We start from the raw sequence: 26,767 nt of genomic DNA on the forward strand, positions 1-26,767 counted from the left end.
CGGCAGCAGAACCTACTACGCGCCATCGGTGAAGGGCAGAGCCACCATCTCGAGGGACAATGGCCAGAGCTCGGTGACACTGACCATCAACAGCCTCACGGACGGCGATTCAGCCTCCTATTTCTGCGCCAAAGATGCTTATGCTGGTTGGGCTGGTGCTAATGATGTTGGCCTCGCCCCCATCTCTGTGTCCCCAAATGTCCCCAAATCCCACATTCTTCCCCCAAACCCCAACCCCTGACCCAACTCTTGACCATTTCTCCCAACCTTGCACAGCTTCAGCCCCAAATCCCAACCACTGACCACTTCACCCCAAATTCACTCTTGTCCTCAAATCTCAGCCAATCACGAGTTGAGCCACTGTGATGTGGTCAGTGGGCAAGGTTTGGGGCAATGCTGAGGATTTGGGGTGGCTGAAGTTTGGGTGGCAGGTGAGTTTGGGGACCAGTTTGGGAGTTTGGGGTGGTGAGTGGGCAAGGTGATGGGGAAAGGGGAATTGGGTCAGAGCTGAGGTTTGGGGGAAAAGTCAGGGATTTGGGGACATTTGGGGACACAGAGATGGGGGTGGAGAAACACCATCAGCACCAGCACCACCAGCATCACCAGATTTGGCGCAGAAATAGGAGGCTGAATCGCCGTCCGTGAGGCTGTTGATGGTCAGTGTCACCGAGCTCTGGCCATTGTCCCTCGAGATGGTGACTCTGCCCTTGAACGATGGCGCGTAGTAGGTGCTGCCACTGCTGTTGATACTCGCGATGCATTCCAGACCCTGCCCAGGTCTCTGGCGCATCCAACCCATTCCGAAACTCCCAAAATCGAAGCCAGAGGCGCGGCAGACGAGGGTCACTGACCCCCCGGGTGGCCGGAGGTCACCGCCGGACTCCAGCAGGGTCACGGCCGCCCGGAGCCCTGCGGGAAAAAGTGGACATTGGGGTGAGGCGGCGGGTCTGGGCGTGGCCTGGGGTGGGCGTGGCCATGGGGAGGGGGAGGGGCTGACCTGGGAGGGTGAGGAGGAGGAGGAGGAGGACCTCCAATGTCCACTTTGTCCCGCAGGGCTCCGGGCGGCCGTGACCCTGCTGGAGTCCGGCGGTGACCTCCGGCCACCCGGGGGGTCAGTGACCCTCGTCTGCCGCGCCTCTGGCTTCGATTTCGGACAATTCGGAATGTTCTGGATGCGCCAGAGACCTGGGAATGTTCTGGAATACATCGCTGGGATCAACAAAGATGGCAGCACCTGCTACGCGCCATCGGTCAAGGGCAGAGCCACCATCTCGAGGGACAATGGCCAGAGCTCGGTGACACTGACCATCAACAGCCTCACGGACGGCGATTCAGCCTCCTATTTCTGCGCCAAAAGTTTTGACACTGGTTATGCTGGAGCTGCTCTTGTTGGCTGTGGTCACTCTGCTGCTGGGTGACCTCTGCTGACCATCAGGGTCACCTCCCAACGGGTCATCAAATGTCCCCAAAGCGCTCATTCTTCCCCCAAATCTCCACCATTTCACCCCAAAATTCACCATCATTACCCCAACTCTCGACGTTTTCCTGGATATTTGACCGTTTGACCCAAAATCCCAAAGTTTCACCCCAAAATGGTGCTCAGCTTGTCAGGAGTTGAGGCCAACGGGTGATGTTTGGGTCAAGAATTCGGATTTTTGGGGTCAATAATCCAGATTTTGGTCAATTATTGAGATTTTGGGTCAATTGTTGAAATTTGGGGACAATAGTCAAGATTTGGGTCAAAGGTGAAGATTTGGGGCAAAACCTGTCGAATTTGGGGCAAAAAGTTGGGATTTGATCAACAAGAAGCCAAATCAACCCCAAATTAATTATTCATATTAATTACATTTTTTTAAAATTTTAAATTCAGTTTGAACCCAAATATTCTCAATTTTTAGCCCAAATAATGGAAATAATTAACCCAAATAAACGAATTTACACACTAATTTTAATATAAACCAGAATTTAATTATTTAATTTAATTAATTACATTAAAAATTTTAATTTTTCGCCCTGATAAAATTAACTACGCACATTAAACAATATTTTTTTTTGGTGGTTAAATTACATTTCCACCCCAATTACCAACCCTTAATTAATGAAAATTACCCCAATTAACCACCCTAATTAGCGCCCCGAGCCTAACGAGGCGCCGAGAGCTGCAGCTGCACCGAAACCCCAAAAAACGAAACCAATTTGGGGCTTTTTTGGGCCTTTTTGGGACTTTCCGGGGAGGTTGGGGAAATCCCCAAAATGGGCGTTTTTGGCCCCAAAACGGGGAGGAGCTGATGGGCTGAGAGAGAAAAACCTCAGCTGGGCTTGGGGAAGGATTTGGGTTCGTTTCGGCTGAATTTGGTCAATTTTGGGTTAATTTCCGAATTTTTCTGTCATTTTTTAATTGATTTAATTGGATTTTATTCAGTTTATTTTGGTTTATTGATTGGATTTTATTGATTTTATTTATTGGGTTCGTTTCGTCTGAATTTGATTAATTTTGGGTTCATTTCCGAATTTTTCTGTCATTTTTTTATTGATTTAATTGGATTTTAATTCAGTTTATTTTGTTTTATTGATTGGATTTTATTGATTTTATTTTATTGATTTTATTTTATTGATTTTATTTTATTGATTTTATTTTCTTTTATTTTATTGCTCTTAAAACTTATTTTAATGATTTTATTTCATTAATAATTTTTATTTCATTTTTTATTGTTTTCATTAATTTTAATTTTAATTTCCTGCGTTTGTTTTGTTATCAATACTTATTAATGTAATTAACCAAAATTAATTCTTATTTTTCTCATTCACTGTTTTTCTTGAATTTTCAGGATTTTACCAGTTTGGATTTGATTCTTATTAATTTTAATTAAATTCTGCAATATTTCCTAATTTCTGCCGATATTTATTCATTTTTATTGTTACTAATTAACTTTTATTATTTTATACGTTTTTAAATAATTTTATTCTCATTAATTTCATTGTTTTAATTCAATTTATGAAACAATTGATCTCTGGCGATTCTTATTTTTCATAAATTTCAAATTACATTTATTAATTTAATCTTTTATAACTTCGAATTAATTTAATTTAGTTTAATTCATACTTAATAATTTCATTTTTATTAAATTTGTGATCCTGAAAATTGATTTCTCTCCGATTATTAATTTTTTTTTCTCTAATTTATTTAATTTTCTATTTTTAATTTTATTTTATCCCAAATTTAATCATTACGATGATTTTAGGGGAAATTAATGAATTATTTGCCAATCGTGGAACTTTTTAATTCCCATTTTTGTAAATTTCTATTTAATATTATTAATTTGTACTTAATTTTTAATTGGTATTAATTAATTACTTCGATTAATAATTTTTAAACTTTTTGCCTATTTGGAGTTTGTGATTCATTTATTAACAATTTTAATTTTCTTTCAGATTTCTGTTTTTATTTCGGGTTAGAATATTTTGATTTCCTCATTTTGATATTTTATTACATTATTTTATTAATTTTATTAATGTGTATTAAAGTTAATTAAATTTTATCCAACTTCACCAATAATTATCAATAAATTTTTTTGTTTCAACAACGAAATAAATAATTTGATTTTCTTCTCGATTTTCTTTGTTTTTTTTGCCTTTGGAATAATTTGGGGTTTTAATAATTAAAAAAAAATTAAATAAAATGGAATTAAATGCAATTAAATAATTGGGATAAAATGGGGAAATTCCAAATTGGGGGAAAATAAAATAAATGAAATTAATAATAAAAAATGCCACTTATATCCATTTTATTTTGATTTATATTTAATTTTATTTCAATTTATTAAACGCATTTATTTTATTAGGAATAAAAGAAAATAAATTTATTCAATCGAATGACAAATAAAAGAAATGAAAGCGATAAAAAAATTAATTTCCTAATATTGTTTGATATAAATTACATTTAATTGATTTAAATAAATTATTTTTTAGATTAAATAATTTACAAATTAAATTAATAAGGTAAAACAAATTAAAGGAAAATAAAGGAATTCAGAGGAAAAGTTGAATTAATAAAATTGAAATTTATTGATAAATAAAAATAAAATTCAAATTAAATAAAACTTAATTAAAGTGGAATAAAATAAACAGAAAGAGAAGAAATTAAATAAAAATGAAATGAAAAATTAAAAATAATGGGAAATAAAGGGAATGAAGAAGTAAATAAATTGAATTAATAATTAAAATAAAATGAATTTTAATAATAATATTTTAATAAAAATAAAAATAAAATAAAATAAAATAAAATAAAATAAAATAAAACGAATCAATAAATGGAATAAAAGGAAACAAAATCAGTGAATTAATTAAATAAAAAAATGGAAATAAAATTAAATAAATTGAATGAAAACAAAGTAAATTAAATAAAAGAAATAAATGGAAAAAAAAGGAATTAAATCTCAGCCAGTCGAAGAGAAAATGAGTGAAATTAAAGAAGAAAAAAAATAAATTATTGGAGAAAATTTAATTTAATCAAATAAATAAATTAAAACAAATGGAATAAAATAAATAAAATAAAATAAGTGTGTGATAATCCATGAGATAAATTCCAAAAATTGTATAAAAACCAAAGAAATGTTGAAAAATTGCGGAAAAAAAAAAGAAATAAATTAAATTAGTGAATATAATTTTACATGAATTTAAAAATATATATGAATTTAAATCAAATTACGAATTTTAATCAAATTAATTACACGAAATAAACGCCAATTAAACGTAATAAAATAAAACAAACTTCAATTAAACAAACTAAATAAAACCCCAAATAAATAAATAAATTAATTAAGTAAAAACGCAAAGAAATAAAATAAAATAAAATAAAATAAAATAAAATAAAATAAAATAAACCCCAAACGCGGCAGAATCAATTAAAAATTCCGAATAAATTTATTTCGATTAATTACGATTAAAAAATGCTAAAAATAAACCCAAAAATGACCCAAAATTTGGCGGTTTTTCGCTTCCCTGGCGCGGCGGGCGCTGATTGGTCGGGAGGAGCTGGCGGCAGCCAATCAGCGGCCTTGGCGGGAAGCTCGGCTGATCTGCCCGGCAACGCGCTCTGATTGGCCGAGCGGCGCCGCGGGGAGCCAATCAGGGCAGAGAGCCCCGGGAGAACCAAATTTCGCGCCAAAACTTCCCCTTTAGGGACCCAAAAATCACCAAAATCTCATCCAGGAACCCCAAAATCCCTTCAGGAACCCCAAAATCCCCTCAGACACCCCAAAATCCCCAAAAAATCTCATAAAATCCTTTAAAATCCCACAAAATCCCCACAAAACTCCCCTAAATCCCTTTAAATTCCCACAAAACCCTCCGAAATCCCATAAAATCCCTCAAAAACTCACAAAATCCTCTCAAAATCCCACAAAATCCCATAAAAAACTAAAAAAAATCCCCCTAAATCCCCTCAAAATCCCACCAATTCCCCCCCAAATCCCACAAAATCCCTCAAAAGTCTCACTAAACCCCCTCAAAACTCCCCTAAATCCCCAAAATCCCCTCAAAAACTCACAAAATCCCTCAAAATCTGCTCAAAAATCCCACAAAATCCCACAAAACTCCCCGAAATCCCCTCAAAAAATCCCACAAAATCGCTGAAAATCCCAAAAAATCCCATTTCCTTCCCCCCAAACCCCCCCGGAGTTCCCGAAATGTCCCCAAATTCTCTTTATTCACCCCAAAATCCCCTCAGGAGATCCAAAATCCACCCAAAAATTCCAAAAATGTCCCCGAAACACCCCAAAATCTGCCCAAATCCCTCAAAATCATCCCAAAATCTCCGAAAAATCGCAAAAATCCTCCTCAGCCCCACCAAATCCACCCCAAATCTCCCCAAAATCGCCCAAAAATCGCCCAAAATCCCCCCAACCCACCCCGAAATCCACCTAAAATCGCCCAAAATCGGTTAAAAATCCTCCTAAATGCCCCAAAATCCTCCCAAATCCTCCCAAAATCCCCCAAAATTCCCTCCAAATCCACCCAAAATCGCCTAAAATCCCCCAAAATGCCCCAAAATCTCCTCCCATCCCCCCCTCCGCCCCCCCTCCCCGCGCGGTGACGTCACCGCCTGTCGCGACATGTCACGCCTCTCCCGTGACGTCATTTCCCCCGCCCGGGGGGGGGAGGGGCGAGACCCCCAGCATGGCTGAGCCGGGAGGTGCGGAAATGACCGAAATCGGCAGAATTCACCCCAAAACCGCGGCGGGGAGCGAGAGGGGAGTCTGGGGGGAAAAAGCGGGAATTTGGGGAAATCGGGATTTTGGGGAAAAAAAGGGATTTTGGGGGAAAAGCGCGGATTTGGGAGAAAAAACGGGAATTTGGGGGAAAAAAGGGATTTTGGGGAAATCGGATTTTGGAGGGAAAAGGGAATTTGGGGAAAATCGGGAATTTGGGGAAACGGGATTTTGGGGAAAATGGGGAATTGGGGAAAAAAGGGATTTTGGGGAAAAATGGGATTTTGGGGGAAAAACGGGAATTTTGGGGGAAAATGGGGATTGGATTTGGGGAAAATGAGGATTTTGGGAAAAATGGGGAATTTTGGGGAAAACTGGGGATTTTGGGGAGAAATGAGGAATTTTGGGGGAAAATGGGGGATTTTTGGGGAAAATTGAGGGATTTTTGGGGAAAAATGAGGGAATTTTGGGGGAAAATGGGGAATTTTTGGGGAAAAATGAGGGAATTTTGGGGAAAAATGGGGATTTTGGGGGAAAAATGGGGATTTTTGGGAAAATGGGGATTTTTGGGAAAATGGGGATTTTTTGGGGGGAAAACGGGGATTTTAAGGGGCAAATGGGGATAATTTTGGGGTGAATTGCAACGATTTTGGGGCAGAAATAATGATTTTGGGGCGAATAGTGAGAATTTTGGGTCAAATAACGACAACTTTGGGTCAAATAATGACAATTTTGGGGCAAATAATGGTAACTTTGGGGCAAATAGTGATAACTTTGAGGCAAATAATGGCAATTTTGGGTCAAATAACAACAATTTTGGGTCAAATAATGTCAATTTTGGGTCAAATAATGCTAATTTTGGGTCAAATAGTGATAATTTTGGGTCAAAGAGTAATAACTTTGGGGCAAATGGGGCAAATAATGGCAATTTTGGGGCAAATAGTGATAATTTTAGGGCAAATAATGGTAATTTTGGGTCAAATAATGCTAATTTTGGGTCAAATAACGATAATTTTGGGTCAAATAACGACAATTTTGGGTCAAATAACAGCAATTTTGGGTCAAATAATGCTAATTTTGGGGCAAATAACGACAATTTTGGGTCAAATAATGGCAATTTTGGGTCAAATAGTGATAATTTTGGGTCAAATAACAACAATTTTGGGTCAAATAATGCTAATTTTGGGGCAAATAACAACAACTTTGGGTCAAATAATGGCAATTTTGGGGCAAATAATGATAATTTTGGGTCAAATAACAGCAATTTTGGGTCAAATAATGACAATTTTGGGGCAAATAACGAAAGTTTGGGTCAGATAATGGCAATTTTGGGGCAAATAGTGATAATTTTGGGTCAAATAACAGCAATTTTGGGTCAAATAATGACAATTTTGGGGCAAATAACGAAAGTTTGGGTCAGATAATGGCAATTTTGGGGCAAATAGTGCTAATTTTGGGGCAAACAACGGCAATTTCGGGGCAAATAACGCCAATTTTGGGTCAAATGCTCGTGACGTCACCTCCCCGTCGGTGTCCCCTCCCCCCAGGCGCAGGCCCCGCCCCCTCCCCGCCCCCCCCGCCCGAGCTGCGGCTGATCCTGGAGGAGCTGCGGCAGCTGCAGCGGCGCCACCTGCTGGCCATGCAGCTCACGCAGGACATCTGCGGCCAGCTGCTGCTCCTGGGGTCACTGTCCGGCCGCGGCCCGCTCGGGGCTCAGGGGGCAGCGCTGGCCGGCGGCCGCGGGCCGCGCAAGGCTCCGGCCGGAGGTCGGCTGGTGGTGCTGCCGGCGCTGGGCAAAGCGGCCGGGGGAGTGGCCGTGGCGTTGTCCGGCCTGCGGTCGTCGCTGGGGTCAGTGTCCGGCTTGGGGTCATCGCTGGGGTCAGTGTCCAGTCTGGGGTCATTGTTGGGGTCATTGCTGGGGTCATTGTCCACCCTGGGGTTGGTGTCCACCTTGGGGTCATTCTTGGGTTCTCCATCATCCTTGTGGTCATCCTTGGGGTGACCGTCACCATTGGGGTCAAGGCCATCCTTGGGGTCATCTTTGGGGTCAACTTTGGGGATTTTCGTCATTTTTTGGGGTCAACTTTGGGTTTTTCTTCATTTTTCAGGTCAACTTTGGGTTCTTCTCCATCCTCGGGGTCATACTTGGGGTCATCCTTGGGGTCAACCTCGGGGTCATCCCTGGGGTCAACCTCGGGGTCAACCTCGGGGTCAACCTCAGGGTCATCCCTGGGGTCATCCCTGGCTCCTCCCCCCCCGCTGACCCCCGCGCTGACCGCTCGGGCCGGCCGGCCGGGCTGCGGGGTGTGTGGGGTGGCGGCGGCCGGCGGCCGGACGGTCCAGCCGCGGTCAGTCAGCGAGCGGCCGTTCGGCTGCCAGCTCTGCGGGGTCAGCTTCGCCTCCCGCGGCAGCCTCAAGGTCCACCTGAGGAGACACCGCGGCCGGACGGCCGGACGGGCCGAGGTCAGTGGGCAGCGTGGGCAGTGGGGAGTCCGAGGGTCACTTTTGGGGGTCAGTGGGTCAAGGTTTGGGGTCAGTGTTGGTCAGCTGGCCAAGGTCGATGTCCAGAGGTCACTCTGGGCGGTCATTGGTCACTCTGGGTGGCCATTGGTCACTCTGGGCGGCCATTGGTCACTCTGGGCGGTCATTGGTCACTCTGGGCAGTCATTGGTCACTCTGGGCGGCCATTGGTCACTCTGGGCGGTCATTGGTCACTCTGGGCGGCCATTGGTCACTCTGGGTGGTCATTGGTCACTCTGGGTGGTCAAGTGGTCACTCTGACTCTCTGGTCACCCTGCAGGTCATCCCGGAAGTGACCACACCCCCCCAGCCTCCGGCCACGCCCACCCCTGGGGGTCAAGAGGTCACCTCAGGCCACGCCCACCCCGCCCCAGGCCACGCCCCCAAGTCAGGAGGCTCCGCCCCCTCCGAGACCTCCAAGCTGCAGCGATTGGTGGAGAAGTTGGAATTCCCCGCCCAGGGGCGTGGCGGGGGCGTGGCCAGGAGCTTCCGGAACATTCCGGGGGGAAATCCCCAAATTTCGGGTGGAAATTCCTCAATTTTGGGTGGAAATTCCCAAATTTCGGGTGGAAATTCCTCAATTTTGGGTGGAAATTCCCAAATTTTGGGTGGAAATTCTTCGATTTTGGGTGGAAATTCCCAAATTTCGGGTGGAAATTCCCAAATTTCGGGTGGAAATCCCCAAATTTTGGGTGGAAATTCCTCAGTTTTGGGTGAAAATCTCCCAAAATCGGCTCTGAGGGAGGAAGAGGAGGAAATTAGGAGGTCAAACCCCCTGGAAATGCCGAAAAACCCCAAAAATCCGGATGGACGAGGAGAGGTGAGTTGAGGGGAAAAACCCAAAATTCGGTTAAACCCCAAAATTCGGTTAAACCCCAAAATTTGGGTGTTTTTTGGGTGTTAAATCTCCTCTTTTCCCCCCTCAGGTGCCCCAAAATCGAAGCCTGAGCCCTGCCGGCGACAAGGGAGATCCGGAAACTTCGGGGGATTAGCTTAGGAATGAGAAAAAACCCCAAAAAACCCCAAAATTTACCCCAAATTCCCCTCAGCCCCGCGCAGAGGTTGATTAAAGCCCTTTTCTCGCCCCTCCCCCACCCCCCGCGTGTGATTTGGGGCTGGGGGAGGGAAAGGGGGGTTGGGGGGAACCGCCGGGAAACGCGGGAGATCCAAAATCGGGGGGATTTGACCCAAAATCGAGGGAATTCGGCCCAAAATTGGGGTCGCAAAATGGCGGCGCCCTCGACAAAGATGGCGGCGGCGGGTTGCCCTCAGTGGGGCGTGGCCAGCGGGCAAAATGGCGCCGGTTGCCGTGGAAACGCGACGCCGGAAGTGCCCGGTGTCAAAATGGCCGCGGTTGCCGTGGAAACCGGACGCCGGAAGTGCCCTGTTTAAACATGGCGGCGCTTCCGCCGTGCCCTCAGAGCGGCGGATCCGGACGCCGCCGCTCGAAACGGGAATAAAACGCCTGGAAATGCGGTTTTTTCCTATTTCCGCCGGTTCGGTACTCGCGGAAACAGAGCTCCGGGTGTTTCCCGGCTGTAATAAACCTCCGGTTGCCATGGAAATCGCAGACGGGGCGATGCCAGTACCCAACATGGCGGCGGCGCTGTGGAAGGTGTGAGATGCCAGCACCCAAAATGGCGCCGGCGGCTTCACCCCGCCCTCAGGGCACTTCCGCTTCCGGCGGCGCGGCCCGGCGCGGGCCGGAGCGAGTCGCGGCGGTTCTCTGTCGCGACAGATCGCGACCGGAGCCCGCGGGGACATGTCGGACACGTGGAGCTCCATCCAGGCGCACAAGAAGCAGCTGGACTCGCTGCGGGAGAGGCTGCAGCGCCGCAGGAAGCAGGACCCGCTGGGCGCCGGCGGTGAGGGGGTTAATTGGGGTTAATTAAGGGTCAGGGGGTAATTAAGGCTGGGGGTTAATGAGGAGGCGGGGTGGGATTAATTTGGGGGGGCGCTGGGGTTGATGAGGGGTCGGGAATTGATTGGGTTTAATCAAGGGTTGGTGCTTAATTAGAAGCTGGAGGTTAATTAATTAGGGGACAGCGTTTAATTAAGAGTTGCGGGTTAATTAAAGTGCTCCCCCCCCTTTCAGACCCCCGCCATGACCTCTCCCTGGCCACGCCCCCCCGCACCTGCAGCCCCGCCCCCTCGGGCCCCGCCCCGGCCGGCCCCGCCTCGGTGGGCGTGTCCTCGCTGGGCTCCGCCCCCCTGGCCGCCCCCTCCCCGCCCGGCGGCCCAGGTGAGCCAGGTGAGCCAGGTGAGCCTCGGCCCGACCCGGCGCTGGAGCGACGGCTGCTGCTGCACCTGTCCGACCTGGCGCTGCCGCTGCCCACCGACGCCAGCGCCATCCGCGCCGCCATCGCGGGGGTGAGGACACCTGGGGACACCTGGGGACAGCTGGGGATGGGGACACACCTGGGGACACACCTGGGGACAGCTGGGGACACACCTGGGGACACACCTGGGGACACACCTGGGAATGGGGACACACCTGGGAATGGGGACACACCTGGGAATGGGGACACACCTCGGGATACACCTGGGGACACCTGGGGACACACCTGGGAATGGAGACACACCTGGGGACACACCTGGGAATGGGGACACACCTGGGGACACACCTGGGGTTGGGGACTCACCTGGGGACACACCTGGGGACACACCTGGGGACACCTGGGGACACACCTGGGGACACACCTGGGAATGGGGACACACCTGGGACACATCTGGGAATGGGGACACACCTGGGGACACACCTGGGGACACACCTGGGGACACCTGCCCACCGACACCAGCGCCATCCGCGCCGCCATCGCGGGGGTGAGGACTCACCTGGGGACACACCTGGGGACACACCTGGGGTTGGGGACACCTGGGGACACACCTGGGGACACACCTGGGGTTGGGGACACACCTGGGGACACACCTGGGGTTGGGGACACACCTGGGGACACACCTGGGGACACACCTGGGGACACACCTGGGAATGGGGACACACCTGGGGACACACCTGGGATTGGGGACACACCTGGGAATGGGGGACACACCTCGGCATACACCTGGGGACACCTGGGACACCTGGGGACACACCTGTGACACACCTGGGGATGGAGGGAGACACACCCAGGGCACACCTGCGCACACCTGGGGACAGTGGGACATACCTGAGGGACACACCTGGGGATGGAGGGAGACACACCCAGGACACACCTGCGCACACCTGGGGGCAGTGGGACACACCCAGGTGCTCCCAGTCCCCCCCAAACTCCCCCAAATCCCCCTCGAATCCCCCCAAACCCCACCCCAGGTGTGCCCAGGTGTGCCCAGGTGCGCCCAGGTGCGCCCAGGTGTGCCCAGGTGCGCCCAGGTGCGCCCTCCCTCCCTCCCGCAGGGCGACGCGCAGGTGACGCTGCGGGCGGTGGAGAGCCTGCTGCACAAGTTCGCGGCGCAGGAGCTGATCGAGGTGCGGCGGGGGCTGCTGCACGACGGCCCCACGCTGGTCACCTTCGCTGACCACTCCAAGCTGTCGGCCATGACCGGCGTGGTGGCGGCGGCCGCGGGGGACAAGAGGAGGGCGGAGCAGGACGGCGGCGCGGCGGGCGGGGCGGGGGGAGGGGGAGGGGCCGGGGGGGGAGGGGCGGGGGAGGGGAAGGAGGCGAAGAAGTCGCGCCGGGCGGCGTCGGACGTGGACCTGGAGATCGAGAGCCTGCTGAGCCAGCAGTCCACCAAGGAGCAGCAGAGCAAGAAGGTGAGGGGTTGGGGATGGATTTTGGGGCGGATTTGGGGATTTTGGGATGGATGGAGGGATGGAGGGATGATGGATGATGATGGATGGATGATGGATGATGGATGGATGGATGGATGATGGATGATGGATGGATGATGGATGATGGATGATGATGGATGGATGGATGATGGATGGATGGATGATGGATGATGGATGATGGATGATGATGGATGATGATGGATGATGGATGGATGATGGATGGATGGATGGATGATGGATGGATGGATGATGGATGGATGATGGATGATGGATGATGGATGATGATGGATGGATGATGGATCATGGATGATGGATCATGGATGATGGATCATGGATGATGATGGATGATGATGGATGATGGATGGATGATGGATGATGGATGATGGATGGATGATGATGGATGATGGATGGATGATGGATGATGGATGGATGATGGATGATGGATGATGATGGATGGATGATGGATGGATGATGATGGATGGATGATGGATGGATAATGGATGATGAATGGATTGATGGATGGATGGATGGATGGAGCGCAAAGATGGCGTCAGGTGTATCCAAGATGGCGTCGGGCAGGTGTATCCAAGATGGCGTCAGGCAGGTGCATCCCAGATTTCGTCCCGCAGGTGAGCCAGGAGATCCTGGAGCTGCTGAACACCACGACGGCCAAGGAGCAGTCCATCGTGGAGAAGTTCCGCTCGCGCGGCCGGGCGCAGGTGCAGGAGTTCTGCGACCACGGCACCAAGGAGGAGTGCGTCAAGGCCTCGGGCGCTGACCGCCCCTGCAGGAAGCTGCACTTCCGGTCAGTGAGGGGTCATCCAGCGTGGTTTGGGGTTTGATGGGTGATTTTGGGGGTTTTAGCCAGGATTTTGGGGTTTTTTTCTGCAACTTCCCCCAGAATTTTCAGAAAAACACGGAATTTCCCCCCAAAATCTTCAGAAAAAAACCCCAAAATTTTCCCCGAAATCTTTGGGAAAACCCAAAATTTTCCCCCAAATCTTTGCAAAAACCCAAATTTCCCCCAAATCTTTGTAAAAAAAAACCAATTTCCCCCCAAAACCCGGCAGGCGGATCATCAACAAGCACACGGACGAGTCGCTGGGCGACTGCTCCTTCCTCAACACCTGCTTCCACATGGACACCTGCAAGTACGTCCACTACGAGATCGACGCCTGCGCGGTCACTCCGCCCCGCAGTCCCAGCCGGGCGCGCCCCGCTGACCGCTCGCCACCGCCAGACCTTCCCCGCGGACCGCCGGACGCCGGCGCTGACCGCCTGTTCCCGCCGCAGGTGAGTGCGGAAATACACCTGAAAACACCTGGAAATTCACCTGGAAATTCACCTGGAAATTCACCTGAAAACACCTGAAAATACACCTGAAAACACCTGAAAATGCACCTGGAAATTCACCTGAAAACACCTGAAAATTCACCTGGAAATTCACCTTGAACGGCACCTTGGGAGGGGTTTGGGGAAAGAAGGAGGGTTTTGGTGGTTTTAGGTTGTTTTTTGTGGTGGTTTGGGTGTTTTTTGCTATTTTTGGGGGGATAATTGATTTGTTTCCTGAGGTGATTCCCTCATTTACGCAGTTTTTTTCCCAGAAAATCACATTTTTTTGGACACAATTCCTTTATTTCTACCATTTCCTGAACAATTTCCCCATTTTCCCACCATTTCATGAGTGGATTTCCCCATTTCTCGCCATTTTTTGAGGGATAATTGCTTTATTTCCTGAGGTGATTCCCTCGTTGGCTCCATTTTTTTCCAGACAATCTCATTTTTTTGACACAATTCCTTTATTTCTGTAATTTCCTGAGGGGATTTGCCTGTTTTCCCACCATTTTCTGAAGCAATTGCCCCATTTCTAGCCATTTTTTGAGGGATAATTGCTTTGTTTCCTGACCTAATTCCCTCATTTGCTGTTTTTTTCCAGACAATCCTGGTTTTTGAGATAATTCCTTTATTTCTGCCATTTCCTGAGGCAATTTCCCCATTTCCCACAATTTCCTAAACTCACTCTCCTCATTTTCCAGGCCATTCCAACATTTCTAGCATTTTTTAAGGCAATTCCCTCACTCCCCGCCATTCCCTGAGGCATTTCCCACCCTTTCTGAGCCTTTTTTCTGTCAGTCTCACCTTTTTTTCAGTCAATTCCGCCATTTTTTGGAGGCAATTTCCGAGTTTTCTGAGGAGATTCCCTCATTTTCCCGCCTTTTTCTGAGGGGATTCATTTTCCCGCCTTTTTCTGAGGGGATTCATTTTCCCGCCTTTTTCTGAGGCGATTCCCTCATTTCCTGAGGCGACTCCTCCATTTCTCACCCCTTTTTGAGGCAATTTCACCATTTTTTGAGGCGATTTTGCAGTTTTCTGAGGTGATTTCACAGTTTTTTGAGGTGGTGAAATGATTTCACCGTTTTTTGAGGCGACTTTGCCATTTTTTTGAGGTGATTCCCTCATTTCCTGAGGCGTCTCCCTCATTTCCCACCCCTTTTTGAGGTGATTCTGCCATTTTTTGAGGCAATTTTTCAATTTTGTGAGCCGATTTCACAATTTTTCGAGGCGATCTCACTGTTTTTTGAGGATATTCCCTCATTTCCCACCCTTTTTTGAGGCAATTTCCCCATTTTCTGAGGCAATTCCCCCATTTTTTGAGGCAATTTCACCAGTTTTTGAGGCAATTACCCCATTTTTTGAGGCAATTCCACCCTTTTTTGAGGCAATTTCACCCTTTTTTGAGGCGATTTCACTGTTTTTTGGGGCGATTTCACCGTTTTTCGAGCCGATTTCACCATTTTCCCCCGTTTTTCCCCCGTTTCACAGTGGATCTGCTGCGACATCCGCTACCTGGACGTGTCCATCCTGGGCAAGTTCGCGGTGGTGATGGCCGACCCGCCCTGGGACATCCACATGGAGCTCCCCTACGGCACGCTGACCGACGACGAGATGCGGCGACTCAACATCCCCGTGCTGCAGGACGAGGGCTTCCTGTTCCTCTGGGTCACCGGCAGGTCAGAGTGACCCTAAACCTTTTGGGGTTTGCCCCAAATCTATTGGGATTGACCCCAAATCCTTTGGGATTTGCCCCAGATCTGTGGGGATTCAGCTCAAATCCATTGGGATTGACCCCAAATCTATTGGGATTTACCCCAAATCTGTGGGGATTGACCCCAAATCCATTGGGATTCGCCCCAAATCTATTGGGATTCACCCCAAATCTGTGGGGATTGACCCCAAATCTGTGGGGATTGACCCCAAATCCATGATTCACCCCAGATCTGTGGGGATTGACCCCAAATCCATTGGGATTCACCCCAACCCCCCTAATTTCCCCCCCCATTTCCCCCTCCTCGGTACCCCAAACCCCTTTTCCCCACCCCAAACCCCAATTTTTCCCCTAAATCCCCCATTTCTGCCCCTTGCAGGGCCATGGAGCTCGGCCGAGAATGCCTCAACCTCTGGGGGTGAGTTTTGGGGTCTCCAAAAATCCAAAAACCCCAAAATCCACCCCAAAAACCCCCAAAACCCTGAGAGGGACCCCCAAAATCCACCCCAAAGACCCCGAAATTCCCCAAAAGCCAACCAGAGACCCCCAAAATCGATCCAAAAAATCCCCAAAACCCTAACAGGGATCCCAAAATCCACCCCAAGACTCCCAAAATCCTCCTCAAGGACTCCCAAAACCCACCCAGTGACCCCAAAAATCCACCCTAAGACTCCCAAAATCCATCCCAAAAACCCCAAAATCCACCCCAAAACCCACCCAAATCCATACAGGGTCCCCTAAAATCCACCCCGAATTGCCCAAAACCTACACAAGGACCCCAAAAACCCCAAAATCTGCACCAAAATGTCCGAAACCTATACAGGGACCCCAAAAATCCATCCTAAAACTCCCAAAATCCACCCCAAAAACCCCCAAAACCAACCCAGGGACCCCCAAAATCCCCCAAAATCCCCCAGGTACGAGCGAGTGGACGAGATAATTTGGGTGAAAACGAACCAACTGCAGCGAATCATCCGGACGGGACGGACTGGGCACTGGCTGAACCACGGCAAGGAGCACTGCCTGGTATGGGGTCACCCCGAATTCTTGTGGGGTCACCCCAAAAACGGGGGTTTGGGGTGCTGGGAGAGGAAAAATCCCAAAAAAATGGGGAGTTTTGGGGTGGTGGGAGAGGAAAAATGGGATTTTTGGGGTGGTGGGAGAGAAAAAATTCCCAAAAATGGGGATTTTTGAGGTGGTGGGAGAGAAAAAAAGGGGATTTTGGGGTTTTTGGGGTGGATTTTGGGGTCCCTGTGTGGGTTTTGGGGGTTTTGGGGTGGATTTTGAGGTGTTTGGGGTGGATTTTGGGGTTTTTAATGTGGATTTTGGGGTCCCTGTGTGGGTTTTGGGGTTTTTGGGGTGGATTTTGGGGTTTTTTCCCCCAAATTTTGCTCTCCCCAGGTGGGGGTGAAGGGAAACCCCCAAGGCTTCAACCGGGGCTTGGATTGTGACGTCATCGTGGCCGAGGTGAGACCCAAATCCGGGAGATTTCACCCCAAAAATCTGGGGAATTCAACCCCAAAATTTGGGGTTTAAACCCTAAATTTCAGGGGTAAAAAACCAACAGGAAATGAGGGAATTGCAGAAAAAATTTGGGGAAATTTTGGGTTTTTTGGAGAAATTTTGGTGGTTTTTTTGGGGAAATTTTTGGGATTTGTGAAAGAAAAATTGAAAAAAATGAAGATTTTTTTGTTTAAAATTTGGGATAAATGAGGTGGTTTTCTGGAAATTTTGGGATTGTGTGAGAAAATGGGGAAAAATGGGGAAATTGACTCAGAAAATGGGAAAAATGAGGAAATTGACTCAAAAATTGGGAAAAAATGAGGAAATTAACTCAGAAAATTGGGAAAAATGAGGAAATTGACTCAAAAATTGGGAAAAAATGAGGAAATTAACTCAGAAAATGGGAAAAAATGAGGAAATTGACTCAAAAATTGGGAAAAAATGAGGAAATTAACTCAGAAAATGGGAAAAAATGAGGAAATTAACTCAGAAAATGAGGAAATTAACTCAGAAAATGAGGAAAAATGAGATAATTTCCTCCAAATAGGTAAAAAAAAGAGGAAATTGCTTCAGGAAATAACATAAAATGCTGAGAAATGACAGAACCACCTCAGGAAAACGTGGAAAATCTCAGATTTTGCCCCAAAATCCCCGTTTTTTCCCCCAGGTTCGCTCGACGAGCCACAAACCCGACGAGATTTACGGGATGATCGAGAGGCTCTCGCCAGGAACGAGGAAAATTGAACTCTTCGGTCGACCCCACAACGTGCAGCCCAACTGGTACCCAAATTCGGATTTTTGGGGAAGTTTGGGGCAGAAATTTGGATTTTTTGGGGTTTTTGGGTGGATTTTGGGTTGTTTTCTGCTGGAAATTCACATTTTTGGGGTCGTTTTTTACCAGAAATTCCCATTTTTTTCACTGGAAATTCCCATTTTAGGGTTGTTTTTCACCAGAAATTCACATTTTTGGGGTCGTTTTCCACTGGAAATCCACATTTTTAGGGTCGTTTTTTACCAGAAATTCCCTTTTTTGGGGTCATTTTTCACCAGGAATTCACATTTTTGGGGTTTTTAACGCAGATTTTGGGGTTTTTAAAGCAGATTTTGGGGTTTTTAAAGCAGATTTTGGGGTTTTTAATGATGATTTTGGGGTTTTTAATGATGATTTTGGGGTTTTTAACACCAATTTTGGGGTTTTAATGCAGATTTTGGGGTTTTTAACACCAATTTTGGGGTTTTAATGCAGATTTTGGGATTTTTAACTCGGATTTTGGTTTTTAGGATCACCTTGGGGAACCAGCTGGACGGGATCCACCTGCTGGACCCCGACGTGGTCGCTCAGTTCAAGCAGCACTACCCCGACGGCATCATCTCCAAGCCAAAAAACATGTGATTTTGGGGCTTTTTGGGGGTTTTTATAGGATTTTTTGGGGGTTTGGAAATAAAGAATTCGGCGTTGGAAAACCCTGGGGTGATTTTTGGGGGGAAAAAAGGTGGAAAATGAATTTAAAAGCCGAAAAATTAGCAGGAAAATTATGAAATTTTGGTTTTCTTGGGCGTTTTTGGGGTTTAAAGGTGGATTTTGGGGGCTAAAGGATGATTTTTGGGGCTTAAAGGGGATTTTTTTGGGTGCAGAGAGATGAATTTTTGGGACTCAAACGCGACTTTCGGGTTTCAAGGCAGATTTTTGGGCTCAAAAAAAAACTTTTTGGGAATATATGAGATTCCAGCACCGTTTTTGGGGCAAAACACCAAAAAACCAAAACCATCAAAGCAACTCCTCCACCACCCTTTAATGCCAACAGTCCCAAATTCCATCGTGGGGATCCCAAATTTCAGTATTAGGATCCCAAATGTCATCAGGAGATCCCAAATTTTGCCATTAGGATCCCAAATTTTGCCATTGGATTTTTGTTGGTTTTGTGGTTTTTGGGGATCCCAAATTTCACCATAGAGATCCCAAATTCCATCGTGGGGATCCCGAATTTTGCCGTGGAGATCCCAAATCCCGCCGGGAACTCCCCAAATCCTTTTGGGATTTTTCTCTACTTGACGAACACCACGCTGTTCCCGGCGTTGCGGGCGGCGAGCCAGGCCAGGAAAACATCCCTGAAACCGCAGAAAAAAATGGGATTTTGGGTCAAAAAATGGGATTTTGGGTCAAAAACTGCTATTTTCAGGCACAAAAATGCCGATTTTTGGGTACAAAACCGCCGATTTTTGGGTACAAAAACGCGATTTTTGGGTACAAAAACGCCGATTTTCGGGTTCCAACCCACGGGAAGCCCCGAATTTTGGGGAATTTTGGGGTTCTTGCCCCGGACTGACCGGCAGTGGCGCACGAGGCACTCGCTGCTGCAGAACTCCTCGTCCCAGTCGCCGCTGGCCACCGGCGGGTTCTCGCAGCCGGCTCGGACGCAGCGGCCGCGCGGCGACTCGGCCGGCGGCGACTCGGCCACCAGCTCCACCTGCGGCGGCGACTCCACCTTGGGGGGAAAAACAGCATTTTTGGGGCTTTTTGATTAATTAAATTAATCCAAGTGGGGTTTGCGGGGTGAATTCGGGCGGGAGGTTCTGGGGTTTGATGGGTTTGGGGGTTAAACCCACCTGTGTTCCTTCCGAGGCTCCCCAAATCCCCTTTTTTGTCCCCAAATCCCCTTTTTGTCCCCAAATCCCCTTTTTCTGCATCCCAAGGCTCCCCAAATCCCTTTATTTCCCCCCCAAATCCCCCTTTTCCCCCCCAAATCCCATTTTCCCCTCACCAAACACCTTTTCAACCTCCCCAAGACTTCCCAAACCCCCTTTTTTTCCCCCAAATCCCCTTTTTTTCCCCTCCAAACCCCTTTTCCTCCACCCCAAACTTCTTTTCCTCCATCCCAAGGCTCCCCAAACCCCATTTCTCCCCCCAAATCTCCCATTATTCACCCCAAATCCCTTTTCCTCCATCCCAAGGCTCCCCAAACCCCATTTTCCCTCCCAAATCTCCCATTTTTTCCCCAAACCTGATTTTCTCTCCCCTAAAGCCCCATTTCTCCCCCAAATCCCCCTTTTCCAAAATCTCCCATTTCTCTCCCCCAAACCCCCTTTCTCTCCCCATATCTCCCATTTCTTCCTCCAAACCCCCATTTCTCCCCCAAATCCCCTGTTTTCCCCAAACCCCATTTCTGCCCCAAATCCTTTTCCCCCAAATCTCCTTTTTTTCCCCAAATCCCCCATTTTTCCCCCCAAACCCCATTTTGCCCCTAAACCCATTTCTCCCCCAAAATCTCCCCTTTTTCCCCCAAAATCCCCCATTTTTCTCCCCCCAAATCCCCCTCTCTCCCCTCACCTCGGGCACCACGTCGCCCCCGATCATCTCCACGTCCTCCTGTCCCCTCTCCGTCCCTGTCACTGTCCCCGTCACTGTCCCCGCGGTGGTGGCACTGGTGGCACCGGGCGGGTTCTGCGCGGCGGGGCTCTGGGGCAGGTTTTGGCTCTGGGGCAGGTTTTGGGGCAGGTTTTGGGTCTGGGGCAGGCTCTGGGGCAGGTTGAGGATCTGCAGCGGCGGCAGGATCTTGATGTGCAGCGGCGGCGGGTTCTGGGGGGGTCTCGCTTTCGGGGGAGCCTGCATGGCCTGCAGCGGCGGCGGCGGCGGCGGCGGGTGCAGCACGGCGATTTGGGGCTGGGGGCTCGGGGCGGCGGGGGCCGCAGGGCTGGTCATCTGCTGCAGGGGGGGCGGCTGCAGCCGGGGCAGCGCGGCGGTCAGCGCCGGCCGGGGCGCGGCGGCCGGGGGCGAGCCGCGGGAGGTGACCACGGCGGCGGGGATGACCGTCACCACGGAGCCCCCCGAGCCCCCCGCGCCCCCCGAGCCCCCCAGGGCGGGCGGCAGCAGCTGCTTGGGGATGATGATCTTGGTGATGGCCGGCGGGGGGAGGCGGGGAGGGGAGGGGCGGCGGGGGGGAGGGGGCGGCGGGAGGGGAGGAGGAGGGGGGCGGCGGGGGAGGGTGGGGGAGGGCTCGGGCTCGGGGGGGTCCGTGGAGGTCTGGAAAAAATGGGAAAAAACACCAAAAAAAGCAAGTTTTAGCAGAAATTTCCCCCCGTTTTGGGATCTCCCTGTTGGTGTTGGGGTTGCCAAAATCTAGAGTCACCTGATTTTGGGGTCATTCCCCTGATTTTAGGGTCCTTAGCCCAGTTTTGAACCCAATTTTGGGGTAATTTGCCTGATTTTAGGGTCTTTAGCCCAATTTTGCTTTAGGGTCTTTACCCATTTAACCCAAATTTGGGGTCATTTCTGATTTTAGGGTCTTTACCCCAATTTTGAACCCAATTTTGGGGTCATTCCCCTGATTTTAGGATCCTTTTCCCAATTTCAAACCCAATTTTGGGGTCACCACCACGATTTTAGGGTCCTTCCCCCAATCTTTAACCTAATCTTAAGGTCCCTCCCCCAATTTCAAACCCGATTTTGGGGTCATTCCCCTGACTTTAGGGTCCTTTTCCCAATTTCAAACCCAATTTTGGGGTCATTTTCCCGATTTTAGGGTCCCTCCCCCAATTTCAAACCCGATTTTGGGGTCATTCCCCTGATTTTAGGGTCCTTTTCCCAATTTCAACCCTAATTTTAAGGTCCCTCCCCCGATTCTGAACCCAATTTTGGGGTGAAACCACTAATTTTAGGGTCCCTCCCCCAATTTTGGGGTCACCCCCCCGAATTTTAGGGTTTTTTTGGGTACCAGGGTGGCTTTGTAGGCTGTCAGTGCTTTCAGGTACTCCTTCTTGGCTGCTTCTGTCTTGCGCTTGTACACCTGGAAATGGGGAAAAAATGGGAATTTTTGGGGTTTTATCTCCCATTTTTGGGTTTTCATCTCCGGTTTTTGGGTTTCCCTCTCGGGTTTTTGGGTTTTCCCCTCAGGTTTTTGGGATTACCTCGAATTTTTTGGTTTTCCCTCCCAAATTTTTGGGATTTTCATCTCCCAAGGAGTCCCACATGGAGGCCACGATCTCGGACACCTCATTTTTGGGATTTTTGGTTTTTTTGAGGTTTTTCAGTGTCACCTGTTTCTGTTCCTCCCCTAAGGAGTCCCACATGGAGGCCACGATCTCGGACACCTCTCAGATTTTGGGATTTTTGGTTTTTCCCCCAGTTTTTGGGTTTCTCACCTGTTTCTGTTCCTCCCCCAATGAGTCCCACGATCTCGGACACCTCATTTTTGGGTTTTTTGGTTTCTCACCTGTTTCTGTTCCTCCCCCAAGGAGTCCCACATGGAGGCCACGATCTTGGACACCTCCCCGAAGGTGGCGTTGGGGTTCTGGCCCTTGATGGCGGCCTGCGTGTCGCGGAAGAAGAGCGCGTACGCCGACACCGGCTTCTGCGGCTCGTTGGGGTCTTTCTTCTTCTTGGCCTTCTTGGGGGGCTTCGGCCGGCGGGGGGCTTCGGACAGCGCGGGGGGAGGGGCGCTGGACGGCGGGGCGGGCGGGGCAGGGGGGGAGGGCGGTGCTGCCGGGGGCTGGGGAGGGAAAAACACAAAATTTTGAGGGTTTTGGGGGAGAAAAAATAAAAATTTGAGGTTTTAGGGAGTGAAAAGCCTCCAAAATAGATATTTTAGGGGGAGAAAAGGTGAAAAATGGGGATTTTTGGGGGAGAAAAACCCAAAAGTTGAGGGTTTTGGGGGAGGAAAAACACAAAAAAATTGAGATTTTAGGATATTTTTAAAGCACATTTTGGGTACATTTTAGGGCACATTTTAAGGGATATTTTGGGGATGTTTTAGGGATATTTTGGGGACATTTCAGGGACATTTCAGGGATATTTTGGGCACATTTTAGGGACATTTCAGGGATATTTTAAGTGATATTTTGGAGACATTTCAGGGATATTTTGGGGACATTTTAGGGACATTTCAGGGATACTTTAAGTGATATTTTGGGGACATTTCAGGGATATTTTAGGGGATATTTGGGCACACTCCAGGGCTCATTTCAAGCCCATTTCCGTGTTCTTTCGGGGCGCTCACCCTGCGGAACTCCTCCAGCTCCTCGTCCTGCAGAGACCCTGCCGGGGAGGCGGCGGGCGAGAGGCGCTCGGGGCTGGGCGGGGCCGGGGCGGGGCCGGGGGCGTGCCCGGGGGGCGTGGCTCCCGCGGCCCCGCCCAGCCCCAGCCCCAGCTGGGAGCTGAGCTCCGATTGGTCGATGGTGGTCAGAGCCCCGCCCGGGCCCAGCAGGCCGCCGGGGCTGAGAGCCCCCAGGGGCACCTCGATGGTCACCGGCGGCGTTGGGGCGAACTGGGAGCCCATGGGGGGCTCGAGTTCCTGGGGAGAGAGAAATCGTAGTTATTGAACCCAAAATTGTAGTGATTGAACCCAAAGTTGTAGTTATGGAACCCAAAATCCTAGTTATTGAACCCAAAATTGTAGTTATGGAACCCAAAATTGTAATTTTTGAGCCCGAAATCACAGTGGACTGAGAGCCCATGGGGGGCTCGAGTTCCTGGGGAGACAGAAATTGTAATGATTGAACCCAAAATTGTAATTATGGAGCCCAAAATTGCACTTATTGAACCCAAAATTGTATTATTGAACCCAAAATTGTAGTGATTGAACCAAAAATTGTGATTATGGAGCCCAAAATTCCCCCCATTTTTGGGTCGATTTCCCTCCATTTTTGGATCAATTTTCCCCATTTTTGGCCCAATTCCCCTCATTTTTGGGTAAATTCCCCATTTTTGGCCCAACTCTCCCCATTTTTGGGTCAATTCTCCCCATTTTTGGGTCTCTCACTCACCATATTGAGCAGCCCCCCGCCCTGCTCCATGATGCCCCATTTTTGGGGTCAGTTTCCCCAATTTTGGGTCAATCTCACTCACCATATTGAGCAGCCCCCCGCCCTGCTCCATGATGCCCCATTTTTGGGTGTATTTCCCCCATTTTTGGGTCAGTTTACCCAATTTTCACTCACCATGTTGAGCAGCCCCCCGCCCTGCTCCATGATGCCCCCCGGCAGCCCCACGGGCAGCTCCAGCCCGGCCACCCCGTAGGGTCCGGCGGGGGCGAAGGGCGGCTCGGCCGCGCCGCCCGGCTCGGGCAGGTCCTCGAAGTGACCGACCACGGCCAGCGAGGGGTCAGCGTCCAGCGGGATGGGCGGGATCTCAAACTCCTCGTCGCCCAGGCTGGGCGTGTGGAACGTCTGCAGGGGGAGAAAAACGTGAAATTGGACGGTTTTGACCCAAAAATCAGGGGGAAGAGACCCCAAAGTCTGTCGTTTAACCCCAAAAATCGGGTTTTTCAACCCCAAAATCGTGAGAGAGACCCCAAATTCTGTTGTTTAACCCCAAAAATCAGGTTTTTGACACGAAAAATCAGCTTTTTGGACATCAAATTGGGTCACTTCACCCCCAAAATTGGCTGTTTTCCCACCAAAAATGTACTAGAGACCCCAAATTATGTCGTTTAACCCCAAAAATTGGGTTTTTCACCCCCAAAATTGGTGCTTTTCCCACCAAAATCGTGAGAGAGACCCCAAATTCTGTCATTTAACCCCAAAAATCAGCTTTTTTGACGCCAAATTGGATCACTTTACCCCCAAAATCGGCTCTTTTCCTGCCTAAAACATAAGAGAGACCCCAAATTCTGTCATTTAACCCCAAAAATCATGAGGAACACCCTAAATCCTGTCATTTTACCCCAAAAATTGGCTTTTTCAACCCCAAATTGGCTTTTTTCACTCCCTAAATTGGCTCTTTCCCCACCAAAAAAGCGTGAAGGACCCCAAATTTGGGGAGTTTCACCCCAAAAAACAGAAAAAGGAACCCAAATTGGTTTCTCTTGCTTTGAAAGTGAGCAGCAAGACCCAAAACTGGCTTTTTCCAGCCCAAAATCGGGGTGAAAACACCCAGAATTAGCCGTTTAAAAACATTTTAATCTATTCTGTAACACTGAAATGTTATTTTGTTGCAATTTAAACTCTTAATAGACTTTCCTCATCTAATTTACTGCTTCAGTCAAATTTTTTTCTGCTTTTTTTTGAGGTTTTTTTGGGTCTTTTTCCTTTATTTCGTGGAATTTTTTAAAGCAATTTTGCCTCATTTTTTCCTGTATTTCACAGACTTCTACCACAGAATTTCCTTATTTAATTCTCCATTTTTTCCCCTTTTTTCTGATCTCCACACCCAGGAATTTCCCGTTTTTCCCCATTTTTTCCCCATTTTCTGAGCTCCACGCCCAGGAAATTCCCATTTTTTGCCCATTTTCTGATCCCCACGCCCAGGAATTTCCAGTTTTTTCCCCGTTTTTTCCCGTTTTCTCCCCAATTCTCTCACCTCAGCCCCGCTCAGGAAAGGATGCGAGGCTCCAGTGATCGCCAGGTAGTTATCGCTGCCTCCCGGGAACTGCAGAATTTTGGGAAATTTTGGGGATTTCGGGGATTATTTCGGGAATTAGGGAAAACCCCAGACCCAAATCCCGCCTCACAACCTCCCTTTTTCCCCGTTTTTTTACCTTTTCCCGCTTTTTCCCCACCTTCCCCTTTTTTTCATCTTCTCCCCTTTTCCCTCAAATTTTTTCACTTTTTATCTTCTTTTCGCCTCTCCCGGTTTTTATCCTTTTCCCGCACTTTTTATCCCCTTTCCCCACGCTTCTCCTTTATGAATTTTCCTCAATTTTCCCCATTTTCTCCCCGCTTTTCCCCTCACACCGCAGCCTCCCGACCCCTTTAATCCCATTTTCCCCCATTTTTTCCCCATTTTTCCCGATTTTTTCCCCATTTTTTCCCCTCACACTCTCTCCCCTCACCCTACAAACACCTTTTTCCCCCTTTTCCCCTTTCCTTTTCCCCTTTCCCCCTCTCCTTTCCCCTCTCCCCTCACACTTTCCCCTCACACCGCAGCCTCCCGACCCCTTTAATCCCATTTTTCCCGATTTTTTCCCCATTTTTCCCCTCACACTCGCTCCCCTCACCCCACAAACGCCTTTTCCCCTTCCCTTTTCCCCTTTTCCCCTCTCCTGTCCCCTCTCCCCTCACACTTTCCCCTCACACTTTCCCCTCACCCGACTCTCCCCTCACACCCCCTTTCCCCCTCACGCTCTCCCTCCTCACCCCAACTCCCCCCTCGCCCCATTTTTCCCTCCCCGCTGCCCCCGGCCCGCCCCCAGCCCCGCTCTCCGCCCGTTTTTCCCCGTTTTCAGCCCTTTTTTCCCCGTTTTTCCGCCCTTTTCCCCTCACGCTCGCCCCCCCCTCACCTCCATCGCGCCGCCGCTGCCCCCCCCGCGCGCCGCGCGCCGGACCGGAACCTCCTCCCTCCCCTCACGAGGCCACTTCCGCCAAGGGAGCAGCGAGACGAAACCCCGGCGGGGGGATTTGGGGGAAACCGAGCGGCGGGAAAACCCTCCGGGAGGGCGGGAGGGATATTTCGGGGCTCTCAGAGCGATTTTGGGGTGTTTTAATAGAAGAACGGGGATGGGGCGGCGCAAAGAGGCGCTGGAGGACCGAGCTAGAGCGGCGGCGGAAGTGGAAGGGCGGAGCGCGGCGGGAGGATCTGGGGAGGAACCATAGAGAGGGGGCGGAGCGCCGCCGGAAGGGGCGGGGCGCCAGCGGCGGGCGCGCGCGGCGCGGGCGGTGCGTCATCGGCGGCGACGGGCGGGGGCGGGGCGGGGGGGGCGCGGGGAGGGGGGCCGAGGGGGCGGGGGAGGGGTGCGGGCAGGTTTGGGGCGATTCGGGGCGATTTTGGGGCTGCCCGGGGGAGGGGCG

At 49.2% G+C, this 26,767-nt stretch overlaps 2 protein-coding genes, 1 long non-coding RNA gene and 1 gene segment (V, D, J or C); 3 read left to right on the forward strand and 1 right to left on the reverse strand.

The window, feature by feature from the left end:
* Positions 1–714: 714 nt before the first annotated feature.
* Positions 715–1,418, forward strand: LOC146423698 (Ig heavy chain V region 914-like). The segment is given in 2 exon segments: positions 715–724; positions 1,054–1,418. Coding segments are annotated over 2 exon segments (375 nt in total).
* An 8,033-nt stretch (positions 1,419–9,451) lies between these two features.
* On the forward strand, positions 9,452–9,823 carry LOC146423699 (uncharacterized). The gene is made up of 2 exons (XR_014847280.1): positions 9,452–9,549; positions 9,656–9,823. It is a non-coding gene; the product is annotated as an uncharacterized LOC146423699 (long non-coding RNA).
* A 563-nt stretch (positions 9,824–10,386) lies between these two features.
* METTL3 (methyltransferase 3, N6-adenosine-methyltransferase complex catalytic subunit) lies at positions 10,387–18,588 on the forward strand. Its single transcript, XM_085044471.1, has 11 exons — positions 10,387–10,594; positions 10,825–11,099; positions 12,124–12,480; positions 13,128–13,303; positions 13,569–13,791; positions 15,322–15,509; positions 15,924–15,962; positions 16,462–16,570; positions 16,946–17,011; positions 17,715–17,827; positions 18,329–18,588. The coding sequence occupies exons 1-11, from the start codon at positions 10,492–10,494 to the stop codon at positions 18,438–18,440; spliced, it is 1,761 nt and encodes a 586-aa protein (XP_084900597.1). The 5' UTR covers positions 10,387–10,491; the 3' UTR covers positions 18,441–18,588.
* Positions 18,589–18,983: 395 nt separating this feature from the next.
* TOX4 (TOX high mobility group box family member 4) lies at positions 18,984–26,509 on the reverse strand. The gene is made up of 9 exons (XM_085044429.1): positions 26,260–26,509; positions 25,341–25,409; positions 23,981–24,208; positions 23,041–23,334; positions 22,258–22,533; positions 21,760–21,831; positions 20,376–21,068; positions 19,376–19,533; positions 18,984–19,156 (listed from the first exon to the last, which is right to left on the reverse strand). The coding sequence occupies exons 1-9, from the start codon at positions 26,263–26,265 to the stop codon at positions 19,093–19,095; spliced, it is 1,860 nt and encodes a 619-aa protein (XP_084900555.1). The 5' UTR covers positions 26,266–26,509; the 3' UTR covers positions 18,984–19,092.
* Between the last annotated feature and the right edge of the window lie 258 nt (positions 26,510–26,767).

Source organism: Lichenostomus cassidix, unplaced genomic scaffold, assembly GCF_008360975.1.
Source record: "Lichenostomus cassidix isolate B80296 unplaced genomic scaffold, HeHo_3.0 HiC_scaffold_36, whole genome shotgun sequence".
Taxonomy (NCBI): Eukaryota; Metazoa; Chordata; class Aves; order Passeriformes; family Meliphagidae; genus Lichenostomus; species Lichenostomus cassidix.

What these genes read in the sequence shown, in the direction of transcription:
- METTL3 (XM_085044471.1), top strand. Translation starts at nt 10,492, where the DNA reads ATGTCGGACACGTGGAGCTCCATCCAGGCGCACAAGAAGCAGCTGGAC. An exon ending in ACGGCAAGGAGCACTGCCTG is followed by an intron (nt 16,571 to 16,945) that starts GTATGGGGTCAC and finishes TGCTCTCCCCAG; the next exon opens with GTGGGGGTGAAGGGAAACCC. An exon ending in CACAACGTGCAGCCCAACTG is followed by an intron (nt 17,828 to 18,328) that starts GTACCCAAATTC and finishes TTTGGTTTTTAG; the next exon opens with GATCACCTTGGGGAACCAGC.
- TOX4 (XM_085044429.1), bottom strand. An exon ending in TGGGGGAGGAACAGAAACAG is followed by an intron (nt 21,832 to 22,257) that starts GTGAGAAACCAA and finishes CCCCATTTCCAG; the next exon opens with GTGTACAAGCGCAAGACAGA. An exon ending in CAGCCTACAAAGCCACCCTG is followed by an intron (nt 21,069 to 21,759) that starts GTACCCAAAAAA and finishes CATTTTTTCCAG; the next exon opens with ACCTCCACGGACCCCCCCGA.